Genomic DNA, 19,292 nt, shown 5'->3' with positions numbered 1-19,292 from the left:
ATCTTACCACGAAAATCAATGGAGTGAGGCGCTTCTCTAATCTCCGATAAAAGAACTTATCAAGGTAGATTTATTACTATGAGAGGGTGAAAGATAGGTTAATCAATTAAGGACAAATTATGCGGATTCGAGAGAGAAATGGCGTGACTTAATCTAACAAAGATCACGTGATCCATGAAACACTTGAGGTTGATAAAAGGGGTCACCTTGGTTTCGTTGGGTTACAATGGTGTGTCGCAATTTCGACGTTTAAAAAGCGTTGCTCGGGGAGAGGCGAGCGTCGGAACGGTGCTCATCAATGTGCGAATAGGAACCAGGTCCAACAACTTAGAGACATCAAAATGGTAAGTGATGCAGTTTGGAGTACTTAAGTAAATTGCGCGAATCACGGGGAGTCGAACGAAAAGTTGAAAATTCCTTTTGTACGTGAAAAATAGGATATTTGTTTTGTAGAACTTCAGATCAAACAATAACTAGTTTAAATAGCATAGTTTAGGAAAAATGGAACATTGGTTTCGTTTCTGCTTCATAGAATTTCACGAGAATGCCCATTTCCGCACAATTTTAGAGAATCATAGCTCAATTTCGCGCAAATTTTTGGCCCACTCGCGCACAGTTTTTTCATTGCAATTTTAGTTCATCCTTTTTTACCATGACCCATTTCCGCAAAGATTTAGGGTTACAGGATTCGTACAAAATTTTGGGAATGAAATTCCCTGACTTTTCCGTGTTTTCCCTGACTAAATTCCACAAATTTCCCTGACCATTTGCAATAACGTGCATGGCGTGAATATATGAAAACCAATCTAAATTCACTCGAATAATTTTTGCACGAGTTGTTATTGTTATTAAAATAAGCCAACTATTTCGTTTCAATTTAACTTTATCTAAGGAAATACTAAATACCCGGAGCGAGTTCCGCCAATTTCGGGCTCTGCTCAAATCTCAGACAACACATTTTCTGGTCACCCTTATTCGGACTCTAAATTTCCCTCCAATACATTTTCCCCTGACTTTTCCCTGGTTTTTTTAGGTACATTTCCGATTTCCCTGACTTTCCCCTGACCTTTTAGCTGCATTTTCAATTTCCCTTACATTTCCCTGAACTTTTAGGCCCATTTCCAATTTCCCTGACTTTTCCCTGACATTTTAGGCCCATTTCCAATTTCCCTGACTTTTCACTGACCTTTTAGGGCCATTTTCAATTTCCCTGACTTCTCCGGGCTTTCCAGGTCGTGTACGAACCCTGGCTTAGCTTTGGTTTGGGTAGCGTGTTGTTAGGTAGCTATTCTGCAATAGAGGCTTGCTATTTATCAAACTTGAGATTTGACCATCGCAATATCACCATCGATATAGAAAAGTGTATTAATAGACGAAACCATTGAAACAAGTGTTTTTTTTGTTAAGCAATAAAAGTAAAGATGCATTTTTTTAATTCCGTTTGTAAAAACTGAATTAAAAGTAAATACATCATTTAATAGCATCGAACATTTTACGATCATAAAACTCAATTGGTTATTTCCGGGCCAATGGGAAAGCGGTTTAAGTTTCAGGGTTTTAAAATGTAATCAACAAGAAAATAAAAATGTTTTACTTGCGAACTGTGCTGAAATGAGGTTTCAAAAATTGTGCTGAAAGGGGCTATGGGTTTTTAATGTGTCAAAAATAGAACTGCGCGGAAACGGGCCACCTCCGAATTTCAGATGAGAAAATAATGAGGTTTTATAGGAGTAAAATTCCGCACACTGTAGGACTATTGTTGTAGAAGATCTATCGAACTTTCGTGGGGAAAGTAACGTGGGAAATTGATGGGATATTGTGATTGAAAATGGAATTCGATAGCTTCTGTTCAAGGGACAATTCTCAATTAAAGGCTAAACGGTTTAGCTGGCACATTCAAAATACAGTTTTTTTCAATAAATATCATCAGAAGTGAGATTAGACTAGAAGTACTGAGCTAACCAAATTCTTCACTCGGCGAAAGTGAATATTCTTGATAAGACACCAACGGTTGGCCCTCTAGTAACGGTTTCTGAATTTTCCCTCCAAAAGGTGAGACGCTCACGGCGGTAGACGGCCGAACTAGATTCAAGCACCCGCTTCGTCCGTGTTCATTCCCGGCTTTAGGATGAGGGGAAGGGGGTAGGAAATGTTTTGGAACTCGACCAATTTTTAGCCATATCGTAGTATACAATAGGCTCTTAGTTTGACCCGAGCCGTAGTAGTAGTAGTAGTAGTAGTAGTGGTACTTGTGGCCGGAGTTTTCGCTTTCGTTATCGTTATTTTTTAGTTTAAAAGAAACTCCACATTACCACAACCCACCCATAGGGTAACTGGGCTCGGTTAGAGATTTAATATTAATTAAAATCTTTTTCGGATCGCAGCCGGGATTCGAACCCGGATCGCCCACGCAGTAGACAAACATTCTAACCACTGAGCTATAAAGACTTGAAAGAAACTTCGAGTTTTTTATTATTTATTTTTATCTCTAAAATGTCGGGGTGATGTGGGGTGGGGTACCTCTTAATCTGTGGGGTCGTTTTCATTCGGTAGTTAAATAGATAACGATTTTCCCCGTTTCGTTCTCGTTCGGTAGCTATCGCCATCTATGTTATGATGTTTTGGCGGTTAATTCAAATGTGGGTTTAGATAAAGCTAACATAGTGTTAAATGAGCGTGTCGGATACTTCTGAACCTGTATCTTTGGGGTCGGATACTTCTGAACTTGTATCTTTGGGGTCGGATACTTCTGAACTTGTATCTTTGGGGTCGGATACTTCTGAACTTGTATCTTTGGGGTCGGATACTTCTAAACTTGTATCTTTGGGGTCGGATACTTCTGAACTTGTATCTTTGGGGAAGTCTTAAATACCCCACCAAAATTCATTAAATTGAAAGTTGTGAATTTTAATACTTATAACCGGGCTGCATCTATAGGGAGCTAACAACTGGCTAGGGGGAAGAGATAGTCTGACGTCACTTAGCCCTCTCTGGTTGGAATTTTTGCACGTAGAATGGGAAGAGATAGTCTGACGTCACTTAGCCCCTCTCTGGTTGGAATTTTTGCACGTAGAATACTGTTTCCAACCGTTAGGGGGGATGAAACTCCAGTAAGAAATAGAAGGGTGTAACGTTTCAGGGTCAGAACTGTTAGCTCCCTATTGGGAAAAACTATTTTTACCCATCCATCGAATGTCCCCTAGCTCGGGACTAGCAGGCACCGGCCCGGACTGCCCGAGGCAATCCTCTTCATTTCTGGACTGAAATTTCAATGCAGAGGTGTACATTTTTCAGTCACTGAGTATTTTTGTGTATAAAAACGAGAGTTAAGTTACACCGTAAAGTTTTTCTACCTTTTAAAGTGAAAGACTGGCTTAGTGTTTGGTTAATCTGTGGAAATCTATTAACTCTGATTTTATGCACGGTAAATCATTTAAGCATTGTAAAAGATGGCGCTATTCACTCATTAGGGTAAGGTATAAGGGGTTATCCACTCATTAGGGTAGGGTATAGAGGGGCTATTCACTCGTACGATATGGCTACTATTAAGAGCCCTTGGGCCGTCTTGTTTTCTCTCTATTGTAGGCGCGATGGAAGCGGTGGCAAAAATCTTCAAATTTGTTCACTAGTGCCAGGATCTACTACCAATGCTAGAGTTCTTTACTTCTAGTCTCATCTCACTTCTGATATCATTTATTCAAGGTTAATTATAGGATATTTTGTTAAAATTAAGGTGCGGAAATTAAATAAAATATTTATTTTCCATATTTTTCTATATTTTACCCTTCATATTATTGGTTAGGTTTGGCTAGGTTATATTTTTAGATATTTTATGGTATTTGGTGGCTAGGATTAAGGAACTGGTCGGGTGGTTTTTATGCTCATGAAAATATTGATTTAAGTTAGTTTCCGCCGCGACTTAAATGTAATTAATTATCATATAATTAACCTCCAAGGAATGATATTTATCGAAAAAACTATTTTGATTGTGCGAGCTAAACCGCAAAGTTTTTCACAATTAAATCGTAACATTTTAAATACGTTTATTACCTATAAATACGGTGCCTTAGATAAGTGAAAAGTCTACGAAAAATAATCCTTGGGTTTAAGTCTCATCTAAGGCTTAATTTCGTTGCTAAGCCTAGTTTGAAACTTTGAATTGAAGCACGCGAGGGGCTGGCTCTCGACCTCTTACGTCATTTTGACGAGGAATTGAAAAGAAATAATTTCCGCGCATTGCGATTATCACAGTCGATTAGTGGGTGAAACCGAGTTTTAAATTATTTAAAAAAATTCGAAATGTTGAGCGATTTTAAAGAAACTTGTCTTATTTTAAAGATAAATAGACCCCCCTAGTCACCTACCCTTAAAATGTACACTGTTAAAAATAATGGTTCATAAATGGTATAAAAAGGGTATATCCTCTCCCGCTGCACCATTAATGGTTTAAATTTAGCTAGACAATGGTGTGATTATGGTTTGCTTTGATTGGCAAACCATTGATGGTGTATGAATGGTTTATCTTAAATGTTTGACTGTTCCATATAAGTGGTTAAAATATGGTTAAGAAATGGTTTATGATAAAACCTTTTGACCATTCCATACATGGTTTGATAATGGAAAGTTGGATATATGGTTCGAATTTGGTTTAAAAATAATTAACCATTTTTTCTCTATTCCATATATGGTTTGGTAATGGAAAGTCAGGATATCTGGTTAAAATATGGTATAGACATAGTTATATATTGTTCTATATTCCATATTAGGTTTGATAATGGAAAATTAGGGTATATGGTTAAAATTTGGTTTAAAAATTTTTACTCTATTCCATAACATGCAAGCATAAAATTTAAACGTTGGCACATTAGTTTAAATTTAAACTGTTGACACAGCCATAGTTTTTCCTTCTCAGAGTGACAATGACGTCACGGAGAGGTATTACACTGGACGTGTCTGTGTGTGTCTGTCTGTCACCGCGTTCGCAGTTGGCAAATCGGAGCTAACGTGTTCGCAATTTCCGGACCGAGTTCGCAGTATACAGAAATTCAGAAAATTTTACTTCCTTGCTTTATCCATCTTATTTAACGCTAATCATTAACTATCCATTAAACCTTCATCTGCTGTCTAACCGCCATTCTTTCACCCAATGCCAACCGCTATTTAATGGCTTCTAACAACAACTTACCGCAAGCACAATGATCTGTTCTTATTGTCTTCTAACACCACCATCTACTGGTCTTTCGTCTATACCACATAGACACCAATCTGCGACATTGGCTTCTACTCCATCATCGTCGTTAGGCTTAAAATGTACGCGGCGAGGGGCTAGGGTTAAGATAAACGTCTAGCCACCCAATGGCAGGGCTTCCACCAAAGGTTCACGCAATTGCGCATTTTCTTATCCCATAGTGTGAATCAATCGCTTTATATACCCTTAACTTACAAAAGTTCTGATATAGGTGTTCCCTAGAAGTATAACGTTAAAGATATCTGTGTTTAAAATTATTTTAGGAATTAAGATTCATAAACCGACTTAACTAAAATTAACATAAATTACTGTCGATTAAAATATTTAATATCAGTTACATTTATTTAATTATTTAAGATAAACCTCTTTCTTTGGAATGACACAAGAGAGAGTTTATATAGAACGAGTAATGAAGATTGCATCTGAATCGAAACACTACACGCATACCAAAGTTAATATCATGTTAATATAAAGCGAGTAGGATGAAAAGATCTGTTACAAAACGGTAACATTTTCTTTTTGCAGAATATTGAAAGGAAATATTTTAAATATTTTTCGGCATTACGATTCTTTTAGTAGTTGTGTAGGTATAAAACTCTGTTTCATGTCAATATTTAAGAACATCTTTTGATATTAACATTTCAAATTTGGTGTTTAATTTTTAATTCAGCTTTACTACATTTATATATAGTGTAAACATAAATTGTAACTTCAGTAGATGATATGTATATTAATACTTCATTTTACCAGTGTTGAAACGACCGGTTCTATGAAATAATATATCTTAGATAAAAACGAAAATTGACCTTGTTTCGTGCCCTCTTTAAGGAGGTCTTTACGGTTCAGAGTGAGCCGAAAGTTAAATCCACATTTAAGTGATAGATATTAGCTTCGCATTAGAATTGAGGATACATAGAAAATGATTATACGCTTCAACCTTTACAAATGCCCTTGGCAATAACTCGCCAAATGCGAACTATGTATGTCCGGTTTTTCTCATTGACTAATGGACCTGTGTTTAAAAAGTAAATTTTTGTTTGAAAGAGTACGCCCTCGTCTCAACTCGGAGACGTTTATTTTGGTTTCCCAACTTTTAATGAAACAATTTATTTTTTATTAAATATCCAAGTGAATTATATCACGGAGAGTCCTAATTTCGACGTGTGTGTCTGTTGCTACACCCCAGGGGACCGCGTTCTCGGTTTGCAAATCGGAGAAAAGGTGTGCTCAATTTCCGAACCGCATATACAGTTCCCGGAAATTTCTAAAATTGTATTCCTCTTACACTGTCTAACACTACCAACTTCTTGTTTTTGTCCATCCCACATGGACACGAGTCTGTACTTACTGGCTTCAATACACGACCATCATCCGGTCTTTTGTCCTTACCACATGGACACCAGTCTGTGCTTACTGGCTTCTATCTCTATCATCATCGTTAAGGTTAAGACAGACGCAGTGATCAGCTAGGGTTATGAGAAACGTCTAGCCTCCCAATGGTGGGGCTTCCACCAAAAGTTCACGCAGTTGCGCTGCCCTTATCAATATCTGAGATTTGCATCATTTCTATACTACTGATTTGAGTAGAGCGAAACAGCAGGCGTATCCTTCATTTCAAACGTCAATATTAGTCAAGTCTCTCAAGAATGTCTAATTATTTTTTTTAAAACGATGTAACGCTCAACAGGGTGAATAATTAACGAGGAAAATATATAATATTAATTATATTTATTTTAGAATTTAAGATAATCTGGTTTATCAACTCAAAATTAATACAGAAAGAGTTAAACAGCAGTATATGTGTTTGTCTGTGTGTGTCTGTCCGTTGCTTACTAATGCTCTGCGTTAGCAGTTCGCTTGTGTAAAGAAATCTTACAAAACTTTAATATTTCCTTTTTTCGTAATAAAAAGTGATTTAATGGAAATATTTTCGTAATTTCGATTCTTTTAGTAGTTAGGTAGCTTTAAGGCTCTGTTTCATTTTGAGATTCCAAGGATATTCTTAAATATTATTATTTGAAATGGCTGTTTATATATTACTTAAGCTATACTACATCTGTATATAGAATAATCCTTGCTTTAGGTAATACAAAAAGAACGCGAAGGCTTATACTTCGTCGGAAAACTCAACCATTATCCATAATAGGCCTAGAGAATCAAAGAGTAGACAATTGAGGCCCGAGGTGAATTAAAATATGGGTTTTGTTATTCGTCTCTGTAAAGAAGAGACATTAACGGTTCAGAGTGAGCCGAAAGTCAAATATACATTTAAATAATCGGGTTTAGATTTTAATCGGGTTTAGATTTTAATCGGGTTTAGATTTTAATCGGGTTTATATTTAAAACTAAAATAAAGCATTATGGTGGCCATCAGATTACTGAACGGACCGGTCGTAATCGGTTTCTAGCTACTATGAATATAGTTGGGGTGAAACGAGAGGATGGTGTTTACACGGCAATCGAGAAGTCAATGTAGCTTTCATCATAAAGGGTATAAATATCATCCATGGTGGGAATAATAACGGTTAAAATATCATCGATTATGGGAATAATAACGGTTTAAAAAACATCCATGATGGGATTATTAACGGGTTAAATAACATCCATGGTGGGAATAATAACGGGTTAAGAAACATCCATGGTTGGAATAATGTTGGTTTAAATAACATCCATGATGGGAATAATGATGGTTTAAATAACATCCATAATGAGAATGATATTGGTGCTGTACCGATCCATTACATATGACCATAAGGGTTCAAAACCAAACCGGATAGGGTTTGGTTTTCTGACAAAAGTGATATATCCATTAATGGAATAGAAGTAAGCCATTATTTTTTACAGTGTACTTGAAAAGTGCATTTAAAAACCGGCTCGCCCATTTAAGTCCTAGAGACAGTCAGCCAATAATTATTTCGAGGCCAATAAGAGACTACTTCGGGTCACACACGCTTCTTATATTATGAAAATCAATTGTGACTAATTCCGCCTTTTTGAAATTGGAAAGTTGATCCGGAATTATGACGACGCAGAAACGCGTGTTATCATGTTATGGCAAAAAGGATAGCTAGTCTCATACTTACGAAGCACAAGCGTCTCTATCCTAAGCTACATTCGAGTATTGAATAGTATTGGTTCATTTGAGCGCCGCAGAGATCTCATGACCTCCGCGGAAAAATATGATCACGTGATTGTCCGTCATTAATGGAGTGAGGGATTTTCTTTTAACATGGCTAACTCGATCAGGCCCGTGAGAGGGTGGGCCGTGGTTCTAGTAACTGATTATCGTCCTCTTCATAATTGAGAGAACTAGAGGGCACAATTATAAAATTCTTTAAATTTTTACAATACTTTCATCCACGTTTACAAATTGAGGTCTCCAATTTACTTAAAGTGTTAGTGACATAATTTTCGTCTTCCACAAACTTAAAATGCGAAAAAAAAATCCTTGCAAAATCTTGTTTATTATGATATGTTTGCTTTTTTATTTGGTTTCATAGCAATTTATAAAATTGCAATAAAAGTATTGTGTTTGAAAAAGGCCTAGTTAAAATTTTGTTTCGCTTGATGACGTAGTAAGGAGAAATTTTCTCTCTAGATGTCGCTCACGTGACGCCTGTTAGTGTCTCAGCGCCGCGTTAAGCCTATTTTATTCAGATTCTCGCGGAATTAGTAGACTCGGGAGTCTCGGGTGCTCGCGCTTGGTATTTCCGCGCGAGATGCCGTGAGTGACGTATCAAGGAGACCCCGCCAAAAATCTCCTCCTGAAATTTTCTTTTGCCCCCCCCCAAAGTTCAGGTTTTCGAAGTGTTTTTTCTGTGTTTTCCCTGATATTTAAATATTGATCAAGCAAATTTTTGGAATCAGAAGAGTTTAAACTCTTAAAAAAGTGAGGTTTTCTTTAGATTTGAGATAATTTTAAACCACGTCACTATTCCTTTAAATAGTTTGGAAATTAAGCCAATTAAAATTTCCATAAACAAACATTAACCTTTACGCCGCATGTTCAGGTGTCTAAAAACCGAATGAATAGTAGCCGACGAAAATCAGTCCAAAAAAATAGTACGCCAAAAGTCTGGCAGCATTGCACCTCCGACAATGGCACTAGGTTTAAGCGAGCACCGTAGGAGCGGTGTTGCTTCAATATGGACCACGACCATTGGTACCGATTCTTGACTAAAGTGGTTAAACTGGAAATTTTCAGAATTTGGGAGCTGGTTGATGGCACTCGTCATTCGGGAACGTCAAAAAGCAGCGAATAAAGACACGAGCTTAGAGTATAGGTGGTCCGCTCCACGGAACGGCGGAGTGAAACATCCCTCGATTCTCCCTCAAAGAAACAAAGTCTTTCGAGGTAACTTCATCAAATTTTAGAGTTCTTTCTTTAGTATGGTTTTGCATTTTATTAATTGCGCCCATTTCAATCTTTTTCAAATTGCAGGTGGTCGTTCCTTCTCGGCAGTGTCAAGGAAGACGCCCAAACTCATTCAAAGTGCAACAATCGAGAGACGGATAAAGAAATGCTAAAGTTCATTTTCAAATAATCTTCTTATCTTAAATCTCAATCGACGACATCGAAATTCAAAAGGTAGAACTTGATTCTGGATAGGTTTAGTTCGGGAAACAACTTGTTCAGGGTTAAGGCCCATTTACACTAGACTAAAATCTTACGTTCACGTCGGCGAAGTCGCTTTGTTCGCTTCATTAGACTGTTCACACTTGTCAACGACTACGTAAAATATTGGCGGGTTCAAGGTTGAAAAAAATTCAATTTCGTCGGTCAGTGTTGAGATGGCAGCACCTCTTTTTAGCGCCTTTTCTTTAGCAGACGGCAGACGCGCTCTAGGGCTCTACTTAGTTTGGACCCTGTCCTTATTGGAATGCGATTCGGCTATTTTAGGATTTTAAATTGAATTTTTTCAACCTTAAACCCGCGAATATTTTACGTAGTCGTTGACAAGTGTGAACAGTCTAATGAAGCGAACAAAGCGACTTCGCCGACGTGAACGTAACATTTTAGTCTAGTGTAAATGGGCCTTTAGCAATAAATTCCCAGATTCCCCAAAATGATTCCTTCAAAATATTTTCCCTAATTATTCTTTATCTCAAAAGCTATTTGTCAATGTCAATAGGGATATTTCTTAAGAATGTTACTGAGTTACAAACAAGTCAACTCTTCATTTGAACAAATATCTTTTAAACACAAATTTATCGTGCAATTTTGCAATTTTCGTAAACCCAAGAACTGTTGTTTTCCACTGAAATCAAATTGCCTTCCCTGACTAAAATATTTTTAATTTCGAGGCATTTTTGGAGGCAATTTTTGGCGGTCAATTACAAAACTCAATGTATATTCCAGGGATTTCAATGACCCGCGGCCATCTCTAATACGCGCACCATGAAACAACGGAGTCTTCGGCCTCTCTAAACTGCGTCAAAGACATTTTCCAGGTAATTTCACGACCGAGACAATTTCAGTTCGGATAAACTACGTCGAATCGAGTAATTGCGGATGTTGAAGGTTCCAAATCACTGATTCATCTGTCTTACAGCGGACGACCATTTCTCGAGTTGGGAAAACAAGAATTTGAGGCCAATGGCGACATTTTCAACGTGCAGGTGAATGTCCCCACCCTGATGGACCATTTCAATCCAAGTGAGTGCAGTTTAGAACGAGAGAGCTATCAGTTGATAAATTTTAGATGAAATATGCTAGAGCTCTTCAATGTTTGGTTTTGAAGGCGTTTCTTAAATGATTTTTGACTCGCAATACGAACGCGCTGAAATGAAATGAGCGTCAACCGTAAACGAGGGACAAGATGGAGCTCCCGAACACTGTTACTTCCCTGTCCCTGACGTCAACACCCATTAGTGTACTTCCCCGTGTAAATACACGAATGTGTTGGGAGGAACAATGTCCCGAATTACGCAGTCATAAATCAGCCACACTTAAAATTGAGGTCCACAATCGCCCTCTCGCAAAGAAACTTTCTTAGGAATCAAAACCTTGGAATCTGATGGAGGTGTTCAGGATGATACTAGGCATTCCGAATATACACGAAGCTTCGCGGGATGGTGACGTAAATAGAGTGAAGACATTATTAGCGAGAGGAGAAGACCCCGACGAGCGGGAGGAGGAAAATGGTGGCACGGCGTTACACGTTGCTGCCGAAAATGGACATGTAGAAATTGTTAAACTACTTCTTGGAAAAGGATCCCGAATTGAGGCCATCGACAATGAAGGCAGAACACCCTTATACTGGGCATCCTGGGAAGGCAAATTGAATGTCGTCAGACACCTGCTGGAAAATGGGGCGCAAGTTAATAAGGTACACAAATATGGCTTCACACCCTTGTACGTCGCTTCCGGGAATGGTCACTTGAATGTCGTCGCTCACTTGATCCAAAATGGGGCGCAAGTCAATCAGGCCAATAAAGATGGCACCACACCCTTGTACATAGCTTCCAATAAGGGCCACTTGGACGTCGTCGGATTGTTGCTGGAAAAAGGCGCCGACATTAACTTGAAAAACAATGTTGGCCTCACCGCCTTGTCCTACGCGAAAGATTCCGTTAAAAAACAAATTGAAAAATTATTTGATGAACACGAAAAAAGAAAGGCGAAAGAAAGAGAAATTTCGAACGAAGGAGCGAAGAGCGAGGCGACGGGATCCAGATCCGTTCAGACAGAAGATACATCAAATCTCCCCGCGGATGTATCCGTTGTGAACGAAGACAAGGAAAGATTGGAAGGTCAAGTCTCGTCGCTCAGGATTGAAAAAGAGAAATTAGAGATTGAGATTGAAAAACTGAAGCGAGAAAGATCCGAATTAAGCGGATCGAGTGAGACACCCGACATAAACAGCGCCGGCCCTTCGACAAGGTACATTGACGAGATTGAGGCCCGGGAAAGGGATCTGGCCCAATTGACGGAGACCCTATCCAAGATGATGGCATCTCTGTTGGCAAAAGAAAAGAAGGGGGAAACCACAAACATTTCTGCGCCAGGGGATCAAATTCAACAGATCAACTTAGTGAATGAAGGAATCATAAGCGGCGGGTCGTTAAACATAAACATCGCCCTGATACAAGAAAGCAACCAAAACGTGGGATCCCACTCTGGACAAACGACCGTTAGTTTTTGTCAAGGTAAGTTAACTGAATACAGCGCGTATCTTGAATTAGTGGTCGGCATTTGGATAGGAAAATATCTGTTTGTTTTATCTTTATCCATAATTTGAAATTATCCACGGGAAGTCTATGATAAATGCAATTTAATCACGAATAATTATCTGATTATTATCCATGGATAACTGATTAACCAAAATTCTGTGGATTATCTTGTCCAAACGCCTACCACTATCTTGAATTTAGTCTCATTCAAAATACACCTTTTGAATCCAATTTATAGAGGTGGGGGGTCTCTTTCTCTTTGAAATAAGACAAGCTTCGTTAAAATGGGTTAACATTTAAACGAGATGCAAATTTTAGAAATAATTTGAAACTCGGGTTCACCCTTTTAATCTATTGTGATATTCGAAATGCGCGGCAACTAATTATTTTCCCAATGACGTCATAAATACGTAAGAGGATGTTCACGCGCTTAAATTAAAATTTTCAAACTAGGCTTAGCAAGAACATAATAGGAGCGGCTAAATATGCGCCTGTTTCTATCAACTGATAGATTTCCACCTTTTCCAAAATATCACTAAAATGGACATGTTTCTACACCAAATTATTGCTAAACATCTCATTTATTGCCACCTCTCACATTTTTTTCCTATCTTAGTTTCATTCTACCCTGAAAGGAGGCGCGCTTTTAGCCACTCTTAAAATCACGCTTAAGATTGAACTTAGTCTTATTTCTCTTACATTTTTCACCTTCTACGTCACAGGAAACTAACATCAACATCCAGTCGCCCTAAATTTTGAAGATCTTGTTTTGAACGGACAAATCTCTTCTTGTTTCATCCAAGTTAACGTAAGGTCGGTACAATTTTGAAACTCTTGAAAAGTTTCATTGTAACAGAGACGTTTCATTGTTTTTTACTTTCAGGATCAACGTCATCTCATCGTCACTCCGTAGAAGTTGGGAAGGATGAACGTGTACGCGAACGCGGGGGATGATTCCGGATGAAACGACACGAGTGTTCGTCGCGTACGCGTCAGAAGTCCAGACGGATGAGGTCGAGATATCAATTACAAATGAAGGGAAATGAACCGTAAGAGTTTTAGCGAGTGGAGGACCACGGGAAAGAACTACGTTTCCCATTTTGACCCCCTATCCTTAGAGAAGCAAAGTGACCGCATGCCAACTCAGGAAGCCTGACCTCGAGGAAGGGGAAACCTGTTAGAACCCATCAACCCTAATCCTCAATCAAACCAACCTTACCCCTCATCTAACCTAACCTCATAATTAACCTAAACCCAATATTTACCTTAATCCAAACCTCGCCCCTTCTACTGAGGAGACAGGCTCTGCTTGAGATTCAGGAAATTTTGGTCAAGCACAACCTGTGAAGGTTGTTAAAGGGGAAAATGGACAGACGACCACCATTATTAAATCTCTTTGGATTATAGTGGACAGTTCATTCTCCCTTTCAGGCAGTTCTTTCTCGTGGTTCCTTTCACTTTCCCTTCATCTGGAATTGTTGTCGACCACTGTCCCGACAACTGGACACCACCTTCTTCCCCCGACTAAACGGTGTCCGCAAAAGAGTCTTCCCTCTTCTATACTCTGACCACGAACGACCTTTGACCTCCCTCATCATTGAACTGCCTTCCAGTAAGTCACAAACTCCAATTACTCATTTCCTCAGTTCGGGATTCAACAATTTGACTTTGACGAATTGACGCCATTACCAATATATCAGTCTTTATTTATTTTGAAAAATTTCAAGAATTAGTGACGAGATTCATGAACAATTTAAACCATTTACGGATTTTAAAATGTTTAAATGAGTTTTCAACATTTTATTAATTTGTGTCGCGTCGTGTCTTGGTGAACGAACTTCCCGTGTAAGGTTTTGCGATAATTCCGGACCAAATAACTCAATCATTTCAAATCAAAGTTTTCGCCAAATATTTCAACTTTGTAAATAATTCACTAACTTTTTTATTCGCAAATGCAACGAGGACTTTATTTTCCGTTCGTTTTAAATAATGTCCAGCGAACTTAATGGACATTTTCAAGAACTAAAGAATCAGTTTATTTGCGAAATTTATTCATGCAACGTTTTCTCTTGAATTTACGAGTTTTTCCTATGAATATTAAAATATATTGAAAGATTTAGGAGAGCAAAAATCGAAACTTAAATTTTGTTTCAAATAAGAATTCAACAAACTTAATTATTTTCTCAATGTTTAATATTTTTAATTATTTGAAAACCCTTAATTTATTGTTGCTGAAATTGAGCGCTACTATCCCTTGAGTTCCCTGGGATTTTCCAAAATATTCCAGGACTTTTTGAATTATCGTGGAATGAATTATTTCCAATGTTATTTTTAAGTTTAATTTTTGGTGAAATTATAATTTTAATTTTTTCGATTTTAAACCCATTGTCCTTGCGCCTAACCTAATCTAAACTTGGCAAGGGACGGAACTATTCTTCCAAAATTTTAATAAAAAAAAGTGTCTTTAGTAACAAAGCCTTGAAAATTAAAAGATAAGTGGTCTAAATTATTTGTCTTAATTATAATTTTCAGTTTTAAAGGCAACATAAATTATATGAAAAAATTAGGCCTACTTAATCGTATTTCTTTTTCCACCAAAATATTTCATTTAAAGGCCGACTTCCAGCATCGCAAAGGACTCTAGCGAACTGAAAACTGAGACTCGAGTCTAACAATGGAGCGACCGTGCTGAATCCCCGCTGGGTCAAAAGATGGAAGGGTTCTCGCTAACTGAAAGCCGTGCAATGTGGTTCTAGCGAACTAAAGATGAACAATAGAAATCCTTTTCAATTTATTTCCTCTCGAATTTTTGCTTTCTCTCTATCGCGTATCTTCAGTTCGCTAGAACCACATTGCACGGCTTTCAGTTAGCGAGAACCCTTCCATCTTTTACCCCAGCGGGGATTCGAAAATCGGTGCACGGTTCTAATCCATTGTTAGTCTCGATGCTCGGTTTTCAGTAGGCTAGAACCCTTTTCGCTGGAAGTCGGCCTTTAACGAAAATATTTTTCAACCAAAAAGAGAAAGAACTATGAGGGACTTTTCCTATGTACTTTTCACATTTTTCTATGAAATGTGGTTCTCGGAAGAACATGGGCTCTTCCCGGATAGTGGTGAGTCATGGGGGCTTAGGTGAAGAGAGAGTGCCGCTTGAAGAAAACATTTTCTTTATAAATGTTATTTTTCAGTGGTTTCTAGCTATTTTGAGGGTGCTGAACGCAACACGAATATGGACAAGTGCCCTCTAAACTGCACTTGATTCATTTTCCTTTCTTAAGGGTCACGTCCAGCGAAACCAAGAATGATGATGGGGGTGGGAAGGGATGCGAAATCTGAGAGAAATCGGCCTGCGCGTCTCCAGTCCGAACGTAGCCTGTCCGGGGTTAGTTCCCGCCGCCTCTAAATTACAACCAGCATCTCATTGGTTCTTGAAATCTCACGTCAGCGCGACGCGAATGACGAAAATTTTGTATTTTCCGACTGAGGAGAGTGTAGCGAAATAGCCCGGCCTCCTTTTACGTCCCCCCCCTGTATTTTGAAAGGGGGACTGGGACTATGGCGCCCGGTGAATACTTAGGCATCTTATACCTTCTCCCTAATAAACTAAATATCACTTCTTGGTATAATGTTATGATAGCTAAATTTTTCCTTTAAAAATAGTCTAAATTTTAAATGTAAAAATTGGTCTAAAAATTGGGTACAAAAAAATTAAATTTGAAAGCTAATTTTCAACTTTGATATTTTTTAATATAGAAAGATTAGTTTTTTCTCCCAATCTGTAATATTTTTATACTGAAAGTAATGAATGCTTAGTTAAAAAATATAGTTAAAATCGGAAGCTTTTAAACAAAAATTTTCTTACTGTCGAATTGTACGCGGACCCAAATGGTCACAGACTTAAGCCCTCTACAAATTAGAGAGATAGCTCCGGAAGAGCAAACTTTATTCTACTAATTAGATAATTTAATATAAAGTTACCTTAAACTGGATTTATAATGAAATAAGTTAATCTTGTTTAAAAAGTTTTTATTAAATTTCAAGTAACAAGTTAAGGTATAGCTCTCCCACTGTCCGCGACACGCTATTCGATGAAAATATTAGGCCTAAGTTGCCACAACGTAAAGGAGAAAAGCCTGGAAAATCTGCAGATATCAGTAAGTTTTAACGAAGTCAAGGAATAAGGCTGGAATAAAATATCTAGAGTTTTCTAACGTTGGCTAAAAACTAGAGGAAATCTTAAGGTTTCTATCTGGTAGTATTATCCTTTTTACCACTCCGAGTGACGATGACGACACTGAGAGGTATTAAACTGGACGTGTCTTTGTTCGGTCTGTCACCTCGTTTATAGTTTTAGCAGCCGACATAATTTAACCAATAAAAGGCGTCGCTGCTTAGCCAATCAACAGAAACCGGATCTAGTTGTAACTCAAAAACCATGGCCGGGCTTTTCTAAAGCCTTGTGAAAGGCTAAACTTTCTGCTCCCCTTGGTATATTGTCTTTGGTACCCTGAATTCTTTAAAGGAATTCCCTTTATTTATTTTGAGCATGATTATCCTTGATGTATGTTTTCAGGGACGAGAGAGTGTTGATAGATGCCGAAGATGTTCAACAATTTACGACCGAGAACCTACTCAAACAGGTAACACCACGACCTTCGTCGATTATAGCGTATTTCATTTCCCGCTTGTGTTTAACTTGTAGGGCGTGGACTTGGTTTTGATTCCATACACGATGAACGCGGGATGGGACTACAAGTACTACGCGTACACGTCACCCATCGTCGAAGGGGATACCGTTATTTGGGCTTGCAAACCCCCTAAGCAAGACAAACATCCTTCGCCAGGTTCTACGTTTTCGATCTGCCGGCAAGTCACCAATTAACAGTACTTTACGATCTCAAAGTTTTGATAACAAAATTCGTTCGGTTTAATGCAATGCAATACCAATGTTAGAGTAGTTGCCGTCTTCTAGTTGTTATTGAGCGAAAATGTCTCTCCGTGCACTGAAATACTAAAGTTTCCTCTTCGAAAACCAGATTACTTGTCCATTCCTTTCCATATTATTGGGGGTGAACAAGCTAGTGTTATAAATAAAGACAGAAGGGGATAATAGAGGAAGCGTGACACTCTGTATCCTCTTAACACTTTAATTATGTAACGTGATTCTTCCCAGGTGAGGGAACCCTTTTTGTTTGCTCTCCTGCTCAACAAACTAAGTTCAGATGGGTAACCATCGCACCGTGCTAGGGTGAATTCTAATACTGTTTGGTAATTACTAAATCCTCAGCAATCAAATAGGCACAAACCTTGATTGTCTTGACGTGGATGGGACAAAAAACCGCACAAGCGCATGCGCCTAGGCAGCGCTAACTAATAGATGTAGTAATGATGAGGAGGAACTTTTTTAAATTTTTATCGCGTATGTGATTCGGTTTAGTAACCTTGTGGACACCAATTGTAAAATGATGTTGGGGTGAAGAATCATGTTACAATTACTACGCCCGCCATGTGTTGGTACAATTCTCTCAAAGAGAATTGTATTATGTACTTCTGGTATCGAGTATACTTAAGTGTTGGCGGGAAATATACTTTCTATTTGCGCAGGTGACGTTGTGTATTTTTTCGAGTTTATTGTGCGTCTCATTAACAACTTCTTTCATAACCAAACTCATCACTCTCAAAAGAAATAATTACGGTCGAATATTGGGTGGTCAACTTTGGTCCCATTTTTGGTCTTTTTTCCGCATTGGTAAGTTAGCCGCGGACATGTAGGCACAAAGTAACCAAGGATATGAATAAATTCTACCTTAAGTTCATAAGATATGTTGGCCATAAGTTTGTCACTGGTTACAAAACTGGAGCCTCTTATGAAGCGAGTGAGGTAGGTCATAGATTCAGGGTAAAGAGAAGCCTTGATGAGGCTCTGCTGTCAAAGGCTTAGTAATGCAGACTAAATAGGTGCAAGAATGTTGTATAGTAGAGGAGAGGCTGAGGGTATTACGGGGGGGGGTGACCATATAGCGGTCCGAACTTCACCTAAGAGGCAAGATCAGTTTGTAGCTAGTACGCATGGGCGGCGCGCTATTACGTCTTCACAGACGAAACTGACGACTAAAAAAAATGAAGAGGGGGCGCGCATGCGCATGAAATAAAAGTGATCTTGGCGAGACTCTGAGCGCTAACCCACAATCTAGGCGAATTCTCTTCTACTTTACAAAGCGTATAGACCTCTCCTCTACTACACAACCTTCTTGATAGGAGCTAGATGGAAGTCCTGCAAAATTAAACACCGAGTCTAGTCATTCAATTCTCGCTTCCGTCGTTCTCAAACTAGCTCGAGTTATAAGTCTAGCATTACCAAGTGTCATACTTATTTACCTTATCTTATAAACTTATGATAACACCTCTTATTTACACATATCCACGGTGTAGTCACGTGATTCCATGTTGACAGGCGTGCCACTCGTATCGAAACGAGATTCGTATCGCATTCTTTTGGCGTTTTGGTTAATGATGGTCTTACTCTTGAGCGTTCAACAGAGCTGTTCCTTCACGGCCAAGATGTCCTTCTCCACCTATTTAACTATACGAGAGTTCCTAGACATAAAACACTACCCTGACGCTATACCCAAGGTCATGAAAGGCAGCGTCGTCGATGAGATATACAAGGACAAGGTACTCCTACCAAATGTATATAGATATAAAAACAAAAAGAATCCTATACACTTCGTTATAACTTGCTGGCACTTGCTAGCTCCTTTACCAAACAGAATAGTGTCGACCCCCTTTCCCCTCTGCGTATGATTATTTACCTTCCCGACCGTGGCACAGGGAACAAGCCGTGAAAAGGCCCATAAAGTAGTTCTCAGAT

General features: G+C 38.5%; 1 protein-coding gene across 1 annotated transcript; it reads right to left on the bottom strand.

Moving 5' to 3' along the window:
• Positions 1–2,392: 2,392 nt before the first annotated feature.
• On the bottom strand, positions 2,393–3,515 carry LOC149677291 (uncharacterized). The gene is made up of 2 exons (XM_089837441.1): positions 3,182–3,515; positions 2,393–2,863 (listed from the first exon to the last, which is right to left on the bottom strand). The coding sequence occupies exons 1-2, from the start codon at positions 3,285–3,287 to the stop codon at positions 2,667–2,669; spliced, it is 303 nt and encodes a 100-aa protein (XP_089693567.1). The 5' UTR covers positions 3,288–3,515; the 3' UTR covers positions 2,393–2,666.
• Positions 3,516–19,292: the final 15,777 nt, after the last annotated feature.

This window comes from Phalangium opilio, unplaced genomic scaffold, assembly GCF_054372755.1.
Source record: "Phalangium opilio isolate 3A_F unplaced genomic scaffold, DU_Popi_V2 ptg000043l_1, whole genome shotgun sequence".
NCBI classification, from domain to species: Eukaryota; Metazoa; Arthropoda; class Arachnida; order Opiliones; family Phalangiidae; genus Phalangium; species Phalangium opilio.
The sequence above is the reverse complement of the archived record's forward strand: the minus strand, read 5'-3'. Positions and strand labels throughout refer to the sequence as shown.

Excerpts from the sequence above, each read along its gene's own strand:
- LOC149677291 (XM_089837441.1), bottom strand. The coding sequence starts at position 3,287 with ATGTACACCTCTGCATTGAAATTTCAGTCCAGAAATGAAGAGGATTGC. Across the intron at positions 2,864-3,181 it reads AGGGGACATTCGATGGATGG|ACTTCCCCAAAGATACAAGT; the intron begins GTAAAAATAGTT and ends GGGGTATTTAAG.